We start from the raw sequence: 21,017 nt of genomic DNA on the forward strand, positions 1-21,017 counted from the left end.
TCAATGTTGTTCAAAACCCCTGCAATGTTCGTTTGGCTACATTATACTTTGCCTCCGCTTATCTATGGAATCTATAATATCTCAAGAGCAAATTTTCATTACGTCGAATGTAACAAAGGTAAACAAACTCGAGCTATCAGTGTCAATCGATGCTCCTGCTATTACACTATATACTGTCCGAATATGGGATCACATCCCATTTTTAAATTTATTTACCAGTCGAATTGCTTTTTGACGTAATCACCTTCCGATCAAAATAGTTTTCGATGTTACTTAACAGCACTGAGAAACCCGTGAAAAGTGTACTTTCGTCGTTTCGCTTTCTCATTATTAAAGTGAATAAATCGAACTGTTGCTAAGATGATTTCGGTGGTCCTAAAATGATGAATGGGCTGCACGTAAGGAGACGTAATTGAGTAATTGATAATTCTCCCGAATATCCTGGTAAATACACTTTGACTTAAGTAACAATAGGGGCCACCAAACGACGTATAATAACTTTTGACTCAAAAACCAGTATTTTTTTGCATGAAAGCTAGCGATTTGCATTTGTATGATTAAAACCCTGCTAAATATGTTAAACATTGCTATCACTATGAGATTATATGTGTTTACTTGGAAATAGGAATAACTTTTCGGTCATCAAAACAAAACTTTATTTTTCTCGGATTGGTGCGAATGTTACACACAAACAACAAAAATTGTATCAATAAAAATAATGCATTTTTTACTTAAAAGTGTCCCTAAATTCCTTGTTTCAACAATGAAAATATTCGAAATAAAAGTCAGTTTTTCAAATTGAAAGTTTTTCTTTCACTTTTGACCCGTGATTTTAAAAGTGCATAGTTTTAAAACAAAAATTTTACAACTGTCAAAAATACCCCTTCATCGATGTTTTTACTGGCTGCACTGAAATCTCTTGCCGCCTTTTCCGTTAGTCTGGCTGCTGTGAATATGACATCCAGCTCAGAAGTAGCAACTCTAGTGATTCTTCCCATTCAGCATCTTTTCTTCAATGGATATTCCAGCATGATTTGCTGGATCTACGAAGTGATCCAAGTGCAATTGACATTCCAAATGGTAAGTTCGATATTTTCAATGTTATAGTTTCGGATTTTTAGATTTTTTTTTTCTAGCAGACTACACAGCAAAAAAAAATGTAATATCGATCAACGTAATTCAAGCTGATGTATGAAATAATGATGTAATAGCAAAAAGTAGATACAATATTACATCAATGGATGTAATTTTGTTCGCAAAATCGATGTACATCGTACAATGTGATATTACACAACCGATGGATTGACCTGGTTGCATCAGTTTCGATGTAATATTCAACAACTTTTTTTGCTGTGTACGCAATTTGCCAGGACGACCTGTTGAAGTATCAAGCCATTTGGAAGCGCTACGGTACCTCTGCCTTCATTGTAAAAGTTGGCCTCCTAGCAGCAGGAGCAATTTTTATATCTTTCGTTGCATAACGTTAAATTAATGTTGTAAACCAGAATAAAAATAAATAAATAAGTAAATAATTTTTGAGAATTTTTGCTTGAAATCCAAACGATTGTTTTGAATATAAAATGAAAAATTAAGTAATTTTGTTAAAAATCTTCGTTATCAATTTCAAAATATTGTGTTCTTCTATTCAAAATAGCACTTATTGTTTTAATAATATCTCATGTTCAATCCAAAAGTTTGTTTTGAAATAACATGAATCTGTTTTTATTTCCAACACTGCCAAACTTTTGATTTGACAGTAGTACAATTAATTTTGATAGTTTCAACTTTTAAAAGCAGTGAGCAGGCAACTTTTGATTTGACGGTTGGCTGATTTTCGTATTGAAAGCTTACCGCTTTCTACCAAAAAGACCCTAATAAAAAATAACCATAAACGAACGATAACCCAAACCATTGAACTATTCCACAAATGGTTTGGATGATACCCAGAACACGTCGTTAAGCAAATTAACCATACAATTTTTATTAGGGGAACCAACGCAAACTTTTAATTCTACCAACGGATTTTTTAATTTTAGCAATGATTATTTTTTGTGTGTACTTACGACATAATGAAAATTTGCTCTGTAATTTAAATACGGCCCGTCTGACGTATACATGAAAGAAAGGGACGCAAAATCGTGTTGTAAGCAGAAAGACAAATGAACAACGTCGATCAGATTTATGTCAATGTTTTTCATTTGTCAACTTGTCACTCCCAACACAGTTTACCCATTTTTGGGTAGGTTCAGTTTTGACCGATCTGGGTGGATTCTACCCAAATTTGGGGAGTTTTGAAAAAGCGTGTACACTTTGATTCGCCATGCGTGAGTTACCACTATCTGATGTCAATAGCTGTCATTTCTATCTTGGCTTTTTTTCCAGTGCGTAGCGGTGCTTTATCGTAATATTGTCGTTCAAGTTGGACTCCGGAAAACCCACACGCGACATTCGATTTTACCCTCGTTCTGTACGTTAAACATAACGTCGGACATAGTGCGCTGAATAGCGCATCATTGTGCGAATTCAGCGCACTATGTCCGACGTTATGTTTAACATACAGAACGAGAGTAAATTCAATTGGCGCGTGTGGGATTTTCCGGTTTTCAACTGAAACGATAATACTGTTCTTACATCGTGTCAAAGACAACTTTTTGATTTAAGTGGAAAGCTATTTACTGGGGAATATACTTCTCCCATTGAAATGATGTTATTCCATTGATTTATTCGCATTTCGATTTTGAAATTTTCGTTTATAATTTTCCCGCCACCCGCTCAGTGATGTAGCGCGTAAACAAATTCAACCGAGCGTTCCGAATCGTGAGCGCAATTTTGACTTTGCTCCCTTCACACGTCGTTCATTGGTGCTGTATTTGTGTTGGTGACGGCACTCACCATTGGTTTGACAAGCAGTTGAGAGGGAAGAAAGAAAAAAAGCTAGTAAAGCAAGCCAGCCATTGAAGTCTCGAAGAGCACGGAACATCAAAGGAGCAGCAGAAAAGTGTCTGGGAAGTTGCAGGAGGAAAAATGCCTCTGTTACGGCAAAAGCTCTTCCAGAAGGTGTCTGGACAGGAAAAACTCCGTGATAGTGATGAAGTGTTTTACTGTGAAACTACAAATGAAATCTTCAGCAATTACGAGTAAGTCGAAAACATTATTGAACGTTGTAATAATCCCCAGCGTCCGAAAATGTAGAACGAATTATTGCAAGCTGATTTTTGTCGGTCCGAAGATGGGGCGGAGTACTAAATTCAACCTGCTACGGTTCGCTAAATTTAGGATTAAATCAGAATTTTCTGGGTTATTTCCTGAAAGAAAACTCCGGACAAAAGATTGCACCAGAAAACAATTAGGTTTTGCAGGAAATCTGTTGGAATTTCACCCGCACAAAGTATGTTGAGAATCAGCTGGCCTCCTTTTCATCATTACTTTTATGAAATTTTGCTTTGACTCATGCCATGGCTTCCTCCATTTCTTGTAGCATTATCCACTTTGTTCATCGTATCACAAGCGATTCATGTTCTTATGTTTCGCCTCTCTTTTTTAACTAGGGACTATTTTCATCATGTTGTGCTCATCTCATCGATTGTGTGGACCTGTGAGATCACGGGAAAACCGAATCTCACCTATGCGGAAGCGCTGGACTCGGAAAAACAGGCACGCAAGTTGCTCAGAACATTTCCACCTACTGTGAAAGGCCCATTCCTATTGGTAGCGTCGCATACTAAACGGTGCTCCTTTAACGAAATGCTCGATGATGTGTTCGGTTTCGTCAAAGACCATTACTTCAAGGGAGAAACGGTAGACGCAAAAGATCCAAATAAAACCGTTTACCGAGAGGCTACGATTCTTGAAGTGGTTCCACCGAGGTAAGTAGCGAACAATAAATATTATTGCATAATGATGTGTGATAAGTATTCATCTAGAAGGAAAAGAGAGATTTTGAGTTGAGTATTTCGTAAATATTTGTTTTATATTGGTGGTTATTTCTCAATTTCAAATATTCATTTTACAACAGATTGTGTATACTATATTTTTATAGGGCACTAAATTTAAAAAAATTTACAAAATGTTTGTAAAATTTTAAAAAATAAAAAAAAGTTTAGTGTAAATTTATCACAATTTTTGTTAGAGTAGCAAGTTCCAAAAATATAATTTCAAAACATTGCCCAACTGCCGTAAAAAATTATCAAAAATGAGCGGGTTGTCGAAACGGTTATAACTATAAATTTGTTTTATGTCAATGTACACCTAGGTACGTCAAGTCTGCTCAAACTAAACTAGTCTAACTTTTATGGGACTGTCCATTACTGCCCATAAAAGCATAACTGTCCCATATGAATAGGAAATCAAGCAAAGATTGGACAATTATGCGAGTATCGGCAGATTAGATTGCTGCAAAATTTTAAATTTTGGCTCCACAGTACTCAAACGTTTCCAAGTCGGGTCCTGATTAGCCTCCCAAAATGTGAACTTGTTTGTTTAGAAATTGACTGTGCAAAAACCATTTGAAATGTGGATTACCATGCTACCGGTGGACGCATAAATGTCCCATGTGATTTTGCGGCAATTTTGAGATTTTAATGCTCAACGCCATACGTTTGATACAGTGAACTCTCTAAAACTCGATATTGTAGGGACCATCAAGGAGTTATAGAATTGTCAGGAGTTGTAGGATTGTCAAATTCTCGAGACTTTTTCAAAAGGACCAATGTAACACTTTTGTCATATTGAGAAAAACTAAGTTGAAGTTCAACAGATTATTTTTTGAACTTGTTTTGAAACAATACGTTTAACAAAACTGCCGTAGCCAGTGAAAAAAAAACTGAACATTCAGCACATCTTTTACATTCATTAGATAGAAGAAAAAATTTCTTCGACAAAGTTGCTTGCAATTAACTTAGCTACAATTTTTTTAAACAACGCATGTTTTTATTTTGTAAAACAAAAAAGTTACTTTTAAAAATTCCCTAATTTGAGAACCACCCTGAAGTTTGCAAACACCAAAAGAAGGGAATTTTCAAGATCAAAAACTTCTTCGACGACACTAAATGTCCAAATATTGAAACAAATGTACTAGCACATTTTATTTAAATTTGTCATTAGAGTGGTCCTATGAAATCCATCTTTTGCCAATAACTTTTTTATTTGAAATTTATTTTGAAAGTCATCTTCTAGAGACTTTTAAAACTCTTTAAGAGGCAACTAACAGTCAGCCTCAGAAGGTGTCATCAATGATGATCATCAAAAAGTGGGAACGAGTTAATGAAAATAACCACCCACAACTTCTGAAGCTTTTTCCAGCCTAAACACACGAAATACATCAACAACAAGTATTTCGAAGTTTGCTCTGATTCATTATCTTAATGCATTCACCTTTTATTCAAGCAATATCTCATTTTGTTGGGTAGATATCTGCTTTTCAATAACATCGAATTTATTGTTTGGCCTAGCACTACGACACACAAAAAATCATCACAATAAAAAAAAAATCCCAGCCCCAAATTGAACACCGCTTATTTTACTCACTTCCAGAAGGGATACCGTATTTGCATTGTCTTCACTACATCTGCACATATATCTACTTTCACAATCTAATAAGTTAAACCCGATTTATAATGAAAATTAGTAGAAAAACTGTATTTTTATTCACGATTTACCGGTAAACAACGAAAGATCACAACAAGACTGACACATGCGCACATTATGAATGTATGCGTTAAGCCACGCATCCAATGTTTTATCCTAGCAGCAATCATTGGCCAATGTTGCCAAAACAGTTTCATGAAACTATTACATAAGATTCAGTAAAATAAATTCTATGATTGATAGAAGCATCTTTGTGCATAGCAACTCAATTATTTTCTATTCAGGAATATTTTATTTATTGAAAAGATAAAATCATCGCCCTTAGATGACACTTTTCTATCGAAATTTTGTTTTAATAAAATTACATATTTTCTCTTTTGGGTAAACCGGCAACCCGACTAACCAAAATAACATATGTTCGACCATATGATTATGCTGATGTTTACAAACAAACAACACAGTGTAGCTGTGCGTGACTTCCGTATAATATACCTAGTCAATATTTGAACGATGTCGCGGAAATCGAAAGCACAAATAGCTGCACATAAACGAGAAGCACTTAAGAAAATCATTAGAGCTGGTGATACAGCCGAAAATGATAGTGAAGACAAGGAGTTTCCCGTGCGTGTCTTACCCGAAGACAGAGAAAATTAATATCGCTCCAATCAGTCAGTTGATGAATGATAAATTTCAGTACGGCCTCAGTGGCCGCAAAATGTTTATTGACAAATGTCATAATTTTATTTGTTGCATTCCTGATGGTCATTTATCAACATATAATACACTTGCGTCCTTACTTCACTGATATCAACATTTAACAAAATATATTTTCAGGCGTTTCCGCTGACGGGAGAACTATTTTAATAATAAAAAAGCGATAAAGGGCTCTGTTCTTGACAGTTCGGTTAAGATGGGATGTAAGAGTAAGTGTCACATTGGATAAAAAAAAACTCTACTTCCAGGTGAGAGTTGAAGATAAAGTAATGGATTTCTTCGAAATTATGTTCCTTTAAAAAATAATAGAAAATGAGGTTGCAATTAAAAGTTAGTGCATTGGCAAACACAAATCATATATCAAGAGCAAATTCTCATTACGTCGAATGTAACAAAGGTAAACAAAGTCGAGCTATCAGTGTCAATCGATTCTCCTGCTATTACACTATATACTGTCCGAATATAGGATCAAATCCCATTTTTAAATTTATTTGCCAGCCAAATTGCTTTTTGACGTAATCACCTTCCGATCAAAATAGTTTTCGATGTTACTTAACAGCACTGAGAAACCCGTGAAAAGTGTACTTTCGTCGTTTCGCTTTCTCATTATTAAAGTGAATAAATCGAACTGTTGCTAAGATGATTTCGGTGGTCCTAAAATGATGAATGGGCTGCACGTAAGGAGACGTAATTGAGTAATTGATAATTCTCCCGAATATCCTGGTAAATACACTTTGACTTAAGTAACAATAGGGGCCACCAAACGACGTATGATAACTTTTGACTCAAAAACCAGTATTTTTTAGCACGAAAGCTAGCGATTTGCATTTGTATGATTAAAACCCTGCTAAATATGTTAAACATTGCTATCACTATGAGATTATATGTGTTTACTTGGAAATAGGAATAACTTTTCGGTCATCAAAACAAAACTTTATTTGTCTCGGATTGGTGCGAATGTTACTTACGACATAATGAAAATTTGCTCTTGATATGTAGATTGAATATCCGGATTCTATGACATTTTTTTCATTGGGGTCGTTTCACCATTTGATCGTCAGATCACAAGTCGTTTTTGGTACTTGGGTATTTTATTGTATTCTTACTATTAGGGTAAACGCTCCTATAGTAGCGGTACGTTAGAAGCGTTAGGTTCCTATAGTTGTGTATGGAGACTCAATACACAACTATAGGAACGCCTAACGCTTCTAACGTACCGCAACTATAGGAGCGTTTTCCCTACCATAAATAAATTGGCAGAATGGGGTGCATCATTCGAGTACTTTTGGGACAAACTCCTACCTGAGATTTTAAGAAAATGTAATAAATATACTAAGCAGCATGATTTCAATACTACCCATCTATCAAATCTCATAAAATACGTAAGATGTAGCTGTATTAGTTTTTCATGATTTGTGATATTCTCGATAACACCAATACCACCAAAATGGAAAACAAATACAAACAAGTGATTGATTGATTGACATTTGAGTCGACGAATGTTTTATAGCTGGATTTGCTGCCTGCATCTCTTCTAATAAAAAAGATATACCCAAATATAGTAAAAATTATGAATAAATTCAAATTAATTTTATTCGAGTTTAAAAAATAACATAGCTCCATTTTTTCATATTATTGAGAATAACATACGCCCTTTCAAATGCCGTAGAAAAACTTTTTTTGTTTGCCCCAACCAGAGATATTAACATTTGAAAAGTGCATATTTTTAGTATAAAAACGTCAATAACTCTTGATCGGCGAAAGATATTGACAAGCTTTGTGCATCAAAAATTTGCGCCTTCTTAAGATCTAAAAGTTATTTGAAGACACCTTTGCTGAGAAATTCGGAATAAGATAACTAGAGCAAAACAACTGTTTTTTTAAGAACCACCCTAACTCAATTCAAGAAAATAGCTCTAAATCGGCCAATTTAAGAGATACAAAAAAGTTATAGCCAACAAAGTTGCTTGAAATCTATAAGCTCAGCTATAACTTTGCCGAAGAGTGTATACCTTAATTTATTCAAACAAAAAAGTTAGATTTTTTATTTTAATGATAATAGGAACCACCCTAGAATTCATCGTCATAAAAATAAGGCCCTAACTATAAGAAACAACTTTGTAGAAGAGACTTTTAGTCTAAAGTTTCAATTTCAGACTCAAAACATATCATTCCACCTTTTTTAACTCTTTATTTGTTCAAAATAAATTACATTTCATTTTAACCTAGGTGCCCCAGTTACAACAGTAACTTACCTGCCTTAATTGTTATGATATATAGCTAAGTGTTTTTACATTGTTCCTGTCTTGGCAATTCAGTATTTTAAACAGGTTTACTCCTTTGAAGTGCTTTTTTCCTGGTAGTGCAACAACTAGACCATATTGGCTCAGCGTAAAGCATGGCCAGTCTAAAAACTTGTTTAAATATTAGAAGTTTATTCGTCAGGCAAAGTTTGGATTTCCTGTTTATAAGAGAATACAAACATTTTATATATTTGTTACATTTGGCTTGAATGCCCTCAATGTGATCTTTAAAAGTTAATTTTTGGTCAAGTATTAACCCAAGATATTTCACTTAGTTTGACCAGGAAATTGGAACTCCGTTCATAATGAATATGTGACTACTACTAGGTTTCAAAAAGGAAGCTCTAGGCTTATGTGGAAATATTATAAGTTGAGTTTTGGAAGCGTTGGGAGAAATCTTCCATTTTTGTAAATATGAAGAGAAAATACCTAAACTTTTCTGCAGTCTGCTGCAAATAACACGAAGACTTCTTCCTTTAGCGGAAATGCCAAAGATTTGTGGCAACCCTGAGGCAAATCAGGGAGATCCGAAGTGAAAATGTTATACAATATAGGCCCAAGAACACTACCCTGAGAAACTCCTGCTCTAACAGGTAGTCTATTAGCACAGACAAACAGACATAACACTCGCAAGTTGTTCATTGAACAAGCATTTAACGGTCAATTTATAAGTATCGTAGTTTGTAGTACCACCACCTGTAACACGCATAGTCAATTCCCTTGCGTTTGACGTTTAAACACTACCGCCATCTGTTCAGCGTACTGCCCACCACAGTATACTCAACAGATGGCGGTAATGTTTTAGCGACGATGTTTTACAGTAAGAAATATTCAATGAGTTATGTCTGTTTGTCTGTGCTATTAGGTTTGGAATTTTGATAATTTACCTGCAAAGTTCTGTCAGTTAAATAATTTCATAATATAAAGTGGAAAATTAAACTTTTTCAATTTAGCAATCAAACCTTCATGCAAAACACTGTCGAATGCTTTTTCTACGTCTAGAAGAGCAACTCCAGTTGAGTGGCCTTCAGATTTGTTTGAACGAATTAAATGGTAACTCTTAAGAGTTGATGAGTACTTGAATGCCCATGGCGAAATCCAAACTGCTGATCTGCAAAAATTGAGTTCGTATTGATGTGAAGCATCATTCTATTTAAAATTATCTTTTCAAAAAGTTTAAAGTTAAAAAAAAAGGAAACTTATTGGACGGTAGGATTTTTATCCGGCTTCAAAATTGGAACAACTTTTGCTTTTTTCCATTTATCAGGAAAGTATGCCAAATGGAAACATCGGTTAAATAATTTTACCAAGAAAGACAAGGTACTCTCTGGGAGTTTTTTTGATGAGGACATAGAAAATTCCATCATCACCTGGAGCTTTCCTATTTTGCAACTTTTTAGTTATAGACCTTACTTCGTCCAAATCAGTCCCCCAGGAATCATCAAAAATATTTTCCCGAGAGAAAATATTCAGATAATCCCGAGCAACCAGATTATCAATAGGATTAGTAAGACCCAAACTGAAATTATATGAACTCTCGAATTGCTTAGCAAGTTTCTGAGTTTTTTTTCCAAATTTGTGATCAAAATTTTACCACTTTCTTTAAGCGTTGGAATAGGCTTTTGAGGTTTTTTTCAAAAATTTTGTGAGTTTCCAAAAGGGTTGGGAACTGGGGTCTAATTTAGAAACATTATTTTCAAAAGTTTTGTTCCTCAGGGCAGAGAATCGCTTTTTAATTTGTTTTTGCAAATCCCGCCAGATAACTTTCATGGCAGGATCGCGTGTTCTTTGATATTGTCTCCTACGGACATTTTTAAGACGGATCAAGAGCTGAAGATCGTCGTCTATTATAATTGAATCGAATTTAACCTCGCATTTTGGTACTGAGGCAGCTCTTGCTTCAAGTATAGAAGTAGTCAGAGATTCAAGAGCATAATTAATTTCATCTTTGGTTTGCAAAGGAATGTTTGGATCGAAGTTATATTCCATAAATGTTCGATATTGCTCTCAATCAGCTCTATGGTAATTGAAAGTAGAGTTGTTGGGATTACAAATTATTTCTTGGGATATTTCAAAATTTCTTGCTGAAGAAAAGCATGTTGGACTGTTTGGATATTGAATAGTGTAATAACCTGCAGAACAATCATCAAACAAAATATTACCATTGGAATTACTTTGAGCATTATTCCATGAGCGGTGTTTTGCATTAAAATCACCAACAACGAAGAATTTAGACTTATGACGGGTAAGTTTCTGAAGGTCACCCTTGAGAAAATTCTTTTGCTGGCCTACGCATTGGAATGGCAAATAGGCAGCTATATACGTAAGTTGTCCAAATTTTGTTTCAACAGAAACTCCCAAAGTTTCAAAAACTTTGGTTTCAAATGAAGAATGAATTTTATGTTTGATTCGTCTATGAACAATGATGGCAACGTCACCACAGGGTCTATCAAGACGATCATTTCTATAAATGAAATAATTTGAGTCCTTCTTAACCTTATGGTCAGGTTTAAGGAACGTTTCAGTTATAACGGCAATATGCACGTTATGAACTCTCAAAAAGTTAAATAGCTCGTCTTCATTATCTTTAAGAGATCGAAGCATTTGAATTAAAAATATTTAATGCTTTAAAATCCATTACTGAATTTCCAAATCATGACAATATTATTTGCAAATTCTACTCCAGTTTGCATAGCGTCAAACATGGAGTTAGATTTAAGCATATCAGAAATCATGTCAATTAATGATTTCTGTAAAAAATCCATTTTAGGGGCAGTAATGCTTCCTAAGTCAAAATTGTCAACATTTCCGTTAGAATTACGTTGGTTAGTATTTTGATTTCTACAATAGCAGCATAGGTAGCTCCATTTACTCGCTGAACATTGTTAGCAGCGAGGGGAGTAGGTATAGATGAAAAATTTGAATCAGGGGTGATATTTGTACCTACGGGTACGAATGTAGAATTTGTTCCTCGCTGACTGTTGTTAACAGCAGAGGAATTTGTACCTGGTCGGAAACGAGATTGTAGGATCGCTTTGCGAGTCTTACATTCCCAAAAATTGGATTTGTGGTTTTCACCACAATTTGAACATATAAATTTCTTAGGATCTTCCTTCACAGGACAGTCGTCCTTTGCGTGAGAGGAATCACCACAATTCATGCATTTAGCTGGCATGTAGCAATTTTTAGTTCCGTGACCCCATCCCTGGCACTTACGGCACTGGGTGAGGTTTTGGAAATTTCCTCCAGTCTTCCTGAAGTGTTCCCACTTCACTCGGACATGGAGCATAAGGCTAGCTTTTTTCAAGGCCTTAAGGTTGTTTAGTTCACTAGACTTGAAGTGAACTAAATAAAAATCATTAGAAATCCCGTTGCGTGAATCGCCAGGACGGGATTTCATTTTCATTTTGATTACTAGGAGTGGCACAACTCCAAGTAATTTTGCCAGTTCATCTTTGATCTGATCCAGGGATTCTCCACTGGGCAGTCCTTTCATGACAACCTTGAACACACGTTCAGTTTTGGTGTCGTAAGTAAAAAATTTGTGCTGCTTCTCAGTAAGATACTTGAGAAGACATTTAAATTCGTCCAAGGTTTCAGCCAATACACGGCATTCACCCCGACGTCCAATTTGTAGTGAAAAAATAACTTTCACGAAGTTCAAAAGTTCCATGCTTCCTTTTTGGCATTAAGCCGGGAAAGTTTACTAGAATTTTTCTTGGATGATGGATCATTCTCATCATCCGTGAGTAAATCAAATCGATTACTCAAATTAATTTCATCAGAAGGGAGATCAAGAGTGTGCCCCTTTCTTTTGCGTTTAGACGCCATGGCGCAGTAAATTTTCATCCAAATCGACTTCCAAGCAGATTATTATAAGAATCTGAAGGATCGAAGAGGAATTTTCCAAATCGATATCCAAGAAGGATTACCTCGGGTAGGGTCCAAACAAGGATCGAAGAGGAATAAGAGTTGAACAAGGTAGAAATTTTACTACAATGAAAAGTGCTGTTTAAATTTGTTGTAGCTTTAGGTAGTAGTGACACTTCCTTCAGCAAAAAGTAAATAAATCCGCACGGCAAGAGAGCACGATGCGGACTCGAACACACGTGTATCATCTTCGGCTTTACTTCGTACAATTTGCTCGTTTCCTTCTACCGCCCCAAGTGAGTTGTGTCGCACGGGCTGCTTGTCATGAAAAAGAAGGAAGAAGATTTTATCATTATTATTTTCCACTACTGACATAGCGTTATTATTCGGTTCGTTGATCGCTTGCCATTTTGTCATTTGGAGATATTTTTGATTCCTTGGTCCCATCTCATTGCTCGATTCCGGACAATGAGAAGGTGGGCGATATGGAAGGTGATATTTACGAGCGTCAAATCGCCTACAATGAATTTTTCTTCATTTATCGTCAACAGTCGCTCCCCAGCTGGCAAAATAAATGGAGTGAAGGGAGTTTGGGACGATGGTTATACTCGATCATCCTTAAGGTGTCCTTGGTTCAAGGGGTTGGAGGTGGGTCGAGACTTCATACGTCTGATGTCTCGCCTCATGTCCAATCACTATTCGTTAAACGCTCACTAGTTCCGTGTTGGGCTGGAGGATAGCAGTCTCTGTGAATGTGGACAAGGTTACCAAGACGCCGATCACATTATTTGGTATTGAGCATCGTGGAGTCAGATCTATGCTGTACGATTCCCTTCGGGCTCGAGGTAGACAACCTAATGTTCCAGTTCGGGATATTTTGGTTAGACGCGATCTGGAGTTTATGAAACTCATGTATGTTTACTTTAAGAATATTAACCTTAGATTGTAAAGGTCGGCGCACAATAGATACGTTTTCGGGTTTTTTGACAGATAATGCATGGACTAACTGTCCAAAAACCTGAAAACGTATCTATTGTGCGCCGGCCTTAAGTTTGATAAACCTTGTGTTTAGTTTGTAGTATGTACGTGTGGGGTTTTTTTAATGTTTGTTTTCAAGATGAATAGAAATAAGATTAAAGTGTTTTTATGTTACTTCATACGCGAAGTTAGCGTTTTTTAGAGTTGGTTGGAAATGCTAACATGAAGCTTTAGTGTGATAATTTATTAGCTAGAGAATGATCTTTTAGAAGAGGGTAGGTGGATAGTTCCGTTAGTGTACGGCAGTATGACAGGCTGTGAAATGAGCAAAGGCCCATAAATGCGACAGTTTTTAAAGTCAAAAGCACATCTTTTGCCTAACCCGTACGATGTACGCGGAGACTTGAAGTATGTCTTCAAGCCTACAGGCAAAATATGTGTATCCTCCTTTTGCTCATTAACTGACTGCGGTTGTGGTATAGTTCTAGCGACGTTTCCTCAATACCTAAAGCCCCACGTTTTGCGAGAGCATTTCCAGTTGATGGTGTGTTATAATGCAATTCTTCTTTACCCAACTATTGTGTTGTTCTTCTCGTCATGACCAACTTGGTCATCTCAGAGAGAAAGCAGTAGGGTGGTTGTTGCGTGCTGTACCATACCAACTCTGAATAAGTTCATGTTTTAGGATTAATTTAATATTTGTATCCTAAACCGCATTTCAAACCTGGTTTACCATTTGGTTGTACACCGTTCTGCTTGAACCTGAAAAGATATAAAACAGCGCTGCTGTCATGCCTCTGCTCATTACCGCTTCGGACGGGGTAGCACTTGGTCCTGCACCAAAAAAAGAAAGTCGTTTTTGGTTTTACTGCTTGCTGCAGGATCAAGTGCCACGCCGTCCGATGCGCTAATGAGCAGAGGCACAACAGCAGCGCTGTTTTATATCTTTTCAGGTTCAAGCAGAACGATGTGCAAGATTATTTTTTTCATTATCGGTACATTCTCAAGGCTTTTATCGGTAGGCCGTCTTAACTTAAAACCTAGGAGGAGGGGGAGGGGGGTTGATGAAAACAAATCACGCGTAATTTCGAACTTTTGAACCGAGGTATACGATTTCCTAGGTGTCCGACATTCTATTACACGAGGTAAACAGAGAGAGATCCGTCCTACAGTCATCAGTTCAATGATATGATGGCCAGTTCACTTTTACATACTTTTGACTAGTTTGTCTCCTAGTCTTCTTCTAATGTTGTCAAAAACGGAGGAGCAAAACCACCCCACAGGGGTAGTAAAGTGTGCGAACCCAACGTTGATTATAATTATATTTACCTACTTTTGGGTACAACTAACTTACTTTTGATGTGATGTGATATGAATGGAACCCACCATCAGTGCAAGGATTACCAATGTCTGCAGATACTTTACCGGTTATAAATTTCTGCCTGATGGTTTGTTGCAGCAGGGTGAATCAGCTTCATTGAAGACCTTTAAAAGACAAAACGACCAGATGGCCATCTGTAATCACGTGACAACAACTAACTTACTTTTGGGTAGAAAGCTAGTGGAAAATTTCATACGAATTCCACACAAGTTACTGAAAACTACTTTGACCCGCTTTACCTATTTTTTTTAGATACCAGTATTTTACGATCGCTTATGGCCTCCACAATCTGGTTGAGTTTCTGGTAGGAAACATAAGATTTGATGTTTGGACTGTGTCGTTTGACGTGTAAACGATCAAGTTTGAACGTTTACACGTCAAACGACACAACCTGTTCGGATAGATTTTCGGGCAGACGTAAACACGTTTTGATAGCAGCATAAGCAGCTTCAAAGCTGTAATTGTATATTTGTTTTAGTTTTAATGGATTTTAAGTAAAGTTTTTCACTTACATTTTCGTGTTGTTCTTCCTGTTCAAACCCGAAACTCTATGTGAACGTGAATTATCGCTAGCAACCAATTGCCCTAGGTTTTATAAATTTTGATTAGGTTTTACAAATTTCGCATGTTAGGATAAGTTTAATTGAGTACTTACTCTTAGGTTTGTAATTTTAAGCAATTGGTATAAATCCAGCCGTACTAATAGTAGAACTAGTTATCTATAATAAATTTAGGGTTAGGATTTTCTTTGCGCGTAAATAGGCAATAAATGTATATAATTTTACCTAGGTTGATAATTTCATTAAATTTACTTGACACTAGCTCACCAAATCTAGATTAACAAGCTTTAGGTAGGATTTACTTATTATTATATTCAATTTTGTTGACTTTTAATCTATTCTCGAATTTACTCCACTTTCACGATCACATTGTTGTTTTTTGCTGAAGTGACGTTTGAGTGACACGTCACCGGCTATGCTCCGTTTGACGTTTGCTGGTTGCCAGATCTTGGGTGGTACGGAACTCACCTCGCTACCAATGAGCCTGCCCTGTGGTATCGTAACACAACCCAAACGTCAAATTTATGTTCCCTACCAAAAACTTATTTCTGACCGCTCAGGAATCAATCTTGACAAATACCTTCTCAAAAATCGGACGAGCAACAACAGAGGGATTTTCGAACACTATAATCTATTTTCAAAGTGTAAAGTCTAAGTGAAAATTCACCAAATAGAACACAGTCTTAAAATCTGTGATTCTCGGTAGGAAAAGTGAAAAATCGGTAGTTTTGAACCTTTCGTCTGTGAATCGGTAGGCATCCCAAAAATCGGTAGCTGAAGTGACGTTTGAGTGACACGTCACCGGCTATGCTCCGTTTGACGTTTGCTGGTTGCCAGATCTTGGGTGGTACGGAACTCACCTCGCTACCAATGAGCCTGCCCTGTGGTATCGTAACATCCCCCCGCCCGTGTAGTTCCGGACCGTCCAGATTTCTGAAGGTCCAGGAGGGCTAACTTCACTGCAGGTCGGGTCACCAGTCCATTTTTGGTTTGTACGACTGCTCGCCGAACTTGTCCATCCGCTGCTTTGGTCACGTCCATGATTCATCCTCTTAACCAACCGTTCCGCTTGCCTTCGTCGACGACCAGAACGAGATCCCCTGGTTCTAGAGGCTTGACTGGTTCGAACCACTTGGTGCGTCTCGTAATAGTGGGCAAGTACTCGCGTATCCATCGACACCAGAACTGGTCCACCAGGTACTGTGCAAGGCGCCAACTGTCCCTCAAGCTGCTCCCGACTGAGTTCACCGAAGTTGCTGGTTGAACGACTCCCTTGGTACCGAACAGCAAGAAATGATTCGGCGTTAGAGCCTCTTGTTCCGTAGACTCCAGCGGAATGTAGGTGAGCGGCCTGGAATTTACGGACGCCTCCGCTTCTATGGCTACCGTCTGTAGTACTTCGTCGCTAGGGTGATGAGGATGATCTGCAATTGCTGACATCGCTACCTTCATTGAGCGCACCATGCGCTCCCACGATCCGCCCATATGGGGCGCCGATGGTGGGTTGAACTCCCAGCTGGTCGTAGAATTTGTAAACGTTACCGCGCAGTCTTCGTGGATATCCTGGATCTCCTTGGTCAACATGTTGCTGGCCCCCAGGAAGTTTGTTCCGTTGTCACTGTGGAAAGACTCCGGGGAACCTCGACGAGCCACGAATCGTCTAACCGCCATGATGCAGGACTGAGTTGACAGACTATGCACCAAATCTACATGTATGGCGCGAACCGTGAGGCACGTGAATAGCGCCACCCACCTCTTCACCAAACTGCGTCCTTGCTTAACCTGTATCGGTCCGAAATAGTCCACTCCAGTGTGCGTGAAGGGACGAACTAGTCCCGTGACTCGCACCTCGAGTAGGGGCGCCATCATGGGTGGTTGTGGAACAGCCTTCCTAACACGACAGGTCACACATTGTTTCGATACCTGGCGTATCACATTTCGCAATCCTGGTATGTAGAACTGTTGACGCATCTCGTTGTGAACAGTCTCTCCGTTGCCGTGCAGGAATCGCCGATGATAGTCCTCCACCAGAAGATGGACCGCAGCGTGCTTCTTCGGTAACAGGATCGGGTACTTCATATCTGTCGAGACGGCTCGCGCCGCGGTGAGCCTACTATTCATCCGAATGACGCCGCTCTCATCTACGAACGGTGACAGCCGGTATAGCTGACTGGACTTCGGAATTGACACTGGATTGCTGGGATTCGTCTGGTTACGTCGCAAAATTGCGTACTCGTCAGGATACATTTCCGATTGAACCTGCCGCCAAAGCAAGTTTTCTGCATCACGCAGCTCCTTCTGCGTCAAGAGATCCGGTTTGGACCCCTTTTCTCCTCTCAATCTGCGCACTGCACGTAGAACGTAGGCTGTTGTCCTCAGGAGTCGATTCCAGTTCGAGAATCTGGATACGTCGATCAACGGTTGAGGCGTGGTTCCATGGAACAAGAATTCAGCTCGCAACTCGATGTCCGTTTCCTTCTCCTTCTGAGATGGTTCCTTTGACCACTGCTCCTTTGGCTTATACAGAAACTCCGGTGCACTATACTAAGGGTTCTTCGGATCGAAGCTGGGTCCGTCTTTCCATTTCGTGGCCGCGTCAGCAATGTTCAGTTTGGAAGGCACGTGGTGCCACTCATCCGCGCTAGTAGATGTAAGAATCTCTCCCACTCGAAAGGCCACAAATTGGTGATACCGTCGGCTATCGGATCGTAACCAACACAGGACAGTTGATGAATCCGACCAAAGGAAGCGCTTGTTAACCTGGATATCCAGCGAAGTCAACACTGAGTCGAGCAGTCTTGTTCCAATCATCGCCGCTTGTAGCTCCAGACGTGGCACGGAAAGGGGTTTCAGCGGAGCAACTTTTGTTTTAGCCGCCACCAGCGCGCATCGAGGAGAACCGTTGTCCACGAAGCGAAGATACAAAACTGCTGCGCAAGCCACTTCGCTCGCATCTACGAATAGATGTGCCTCGACGTTCTCGAGAGCGGAGCTGTTCACTCCTTTGAAGAAGCATCGCGGTACTGCCACCTCTTCCAAGCGCTGCATGTACTCACACCAACACCGCCACTTATCCTGCAATTCCTCCGGAATAGGTTCGTCCCAATCGGTACCGGATCTCCAGATCTGCTGCATTAAGATTTTTCCGTGCACGACGAAATGCGAAACCAGTCCCAGCGGATCAAATAACGACATGACAGTGCGCAGAACCTGCCGTTTGGTTGGGACCGTTGAGCCGCTGATCAACGTTTTGATCTCTTCCTTGAGACTGCTCATATCGAAGGTGAAGACGTCCTCTTTTGGCCTCCACACCAGACCCAGTATACGCTCCGAGTCTGTCGATTTCTCCAAGTTCATGGATACTTCCTGTGGTGTTCTGCATTCCCCGATGCTTGCCAGTACTTCGGCCGAATTGGAGCAGAAGTTTCGGATTTCAAACCCTGCTTGAGAGTGGATGTATTTCACCTCGTTGATCAACGCCACAGCTTCCTCTTCCGTGTCTACACTATCCAAGAAATCGTCAACGTAGTGGTTATGAATTATTGCATTCACCGCCCTGGGAAATGTCTCGGCAAATTCCTTTGCGTTCACGTTCTTCACGAACTGTGCCAGACTAGGCGAGCAGGTCGCACCGAAAGTGGCGACATCCATTATGTAGATCTGTGGATTCGATCCTGGTTCAAGGCAGAAAAGGAAACGCTGTGATTGTTTTTCTTCGTCCCGGATGCGAAGCTGGTGAAACATCTCCTTTATGTCACCGACAATAGCAATGTCCCTCTGCCTGAAACGCAACAGTACTGCTACCAGCGCCACCAAAAGATCCGGACCCTTCATCAACATATCGTTGAAAGACACTCCTCCAGCTCGAGCCTTGGCATCCCAGATCAGCCGTAACTTGGCCGGTTTCTTCGGGTAGGTAGATACCAGACCTTGCTGGGATCCGTAGACTGCAGCTCGTCTGCCGTGATACGATGTGCATACCCTTTCGCTTCATACTCTGCAATCTGCTCCCTCACCTTCGCTTCGAGGATTGGGTCCTTTCGCAATCGATTGTCCAGTGCGTTCAGCCGACGTAGCGCCATTGGGTAGCTATCAGGGAAGCAGATGTGATCGTACTTTCATAAAAGTCCCGTCTCGAAAGCGCCATTCACCCTTCGGGTCGTAGCTTCCATTATCTTCCGCGCTCGCTTATCTTCTTCAGCTTCCGGTTTTATGGTGACGCTGGACTCTTCTACTGTGAAGAACTCATGGGTATTTTAACCTGTTGACTGTAACAAACTACAAATAAATAAATAGAACTGTTTCATCAACAGATGTAGTTCTCGATTATCGGGATCACCATCAAGGTGCAGATTCAATTGTTCCAGCACGGAATCATTGCCGGAGTTCTTTCCGAAAATGCACCATCCGAGGCGCGTCTTCGTCGCCACAGGTTCGTTGTTTTTACCTTCTCGTACTCGCAACGAAGTTAGAAGTCGAACGTGTTCTAGTCCGATAATGATCCCCGGCGTAGCTTCCGTATAACTGTGAACTGGCAGACCCTTCAGGTGCGGGTAGGTCTGCTGCAACTCTTCATACTGCATTGTTTGACTTGGAAGTTGAAGCTCTTGCACTGTCCGAACGTTGCTGAGTTTGAACTTCTCTCTAACGCCAGAAATAACCACGGTTACACGTTGAGATCCTTTCTCCTCCCTCGAAATATTTCCGGTCCAACTCAAACAAAAGTTGTCGGTTGGCCCCGTGATACCCAGCGCCGATGCAATACTGGATTCAAGGAGGGTAGACGACGAACCATCATCCAGAAAGGCATAGGTGTTGATTTGCTGACCGTTACCATGGATAGTCACGGGTAAATATCGAAACAAAGAGTATGCAACCGAAGAGTGGAGATTTTGGTGCACAACGTTATTCGTAGACCGCGACGAGCTTCCTGCTTCCACTCTGTTTTGCGAGGGATTCCTAGTTGAATGCAGTAGCTTGTGATGATGAACTCTGCATCCATCGACGCCGCACTCCTTGTTGGAACGGCAGGGCCACTTCCGATGTGGTATGAGACAGCTTCTGCACAAATTCTTTTGTTTGATCGCCTTCCATCTCCCATCCAGATCGAGTCCCTTGAACTGTACGCAGTTCACGATTTCATGATTCGCACAGGCACAGTACGTGCAGGTCTTCTTCATCGACTCCACTGACGGCTTCTTGTCGTAGTCCACTACTTGTCCAGTTTTCGTTTCCTCGGAGTGTACGTACAGCTTCGGTTTTTCCTTCCCCGGTTTGATGGATCTCGCGTTCATGGTGAGACCGTCTATTGGAAGCGTAACGTCCGAAGCCATCACCACTAGTTCGGACATGAAAGCGCTGAAGGTCGCCAGGTTGACATAAGCGCATCTGCTCTTGTAATAGGACCACTGCATTTTGAGCTGAGATGGCAGTTTCTCTATTAGCTCATGAAGCAGTGTCGGATTCCACAGATGGTCATGAAGATTGGCGATAGACATATGGTCCACAACGTTTTGCACCGCGAGACCGAAAGTTATCTGTGACTGCAAGTTATCGGTCTTCGTAGAGGGAACTGAACGCAATTTTTGGAGGAGAGAATGTATCAGAATTTCCGGTCGACCATAC

General features: G+C 39.6%; 1 protein-coding gene across 1 annotated transcript in view; it reads left to right on the top strand.

Moving 5' to 3' along the window:
• The first annotated feature begins 2,622 nt into the window (after positions 1 to 2,622).
• The window catches only part of Acf (ATP-dependent chromatin assembly factor large subunit), a 40,267-nt gene continuing 21,872 nt past the window's right edge, over positions 2,623 to 21,017 (top strand). The window contains exons 1-2 of the mRNA XM_065230052.1: positions 2,623 to 3,137; positions 3,549 to 3,866. Coding sequence (XP_065086124.1) covers positions 3,025 to 3,137; positions 3,549 to 3,866 — 431 coding nt within the window. The 5' untranslated portion in view covers positions 2,623 to 3,024. The remainder of the gene's footprint in view (positions 3,138 to 3,548; positions 3,867 to 21,017) is intronic.

Source organism: Ochlerotatus camptorhynchus, unplaced genomic scaffold (genome assembly GCF_037179485.1).
Source record: "Ochlerotatus camptorhynchus isolate MF236.1 unplaced genomic scaffold, CSIRO-AGI_Acam_v1.1 ptg000327l, whole genome shotgun sequence".
Lineage (NCBI taxonomy): Eukaryota > Metazoa > Arthropoda > Insecta > Diptera > Culicidae > Ochlerotatus > Ochlerotatus camptorhynchus.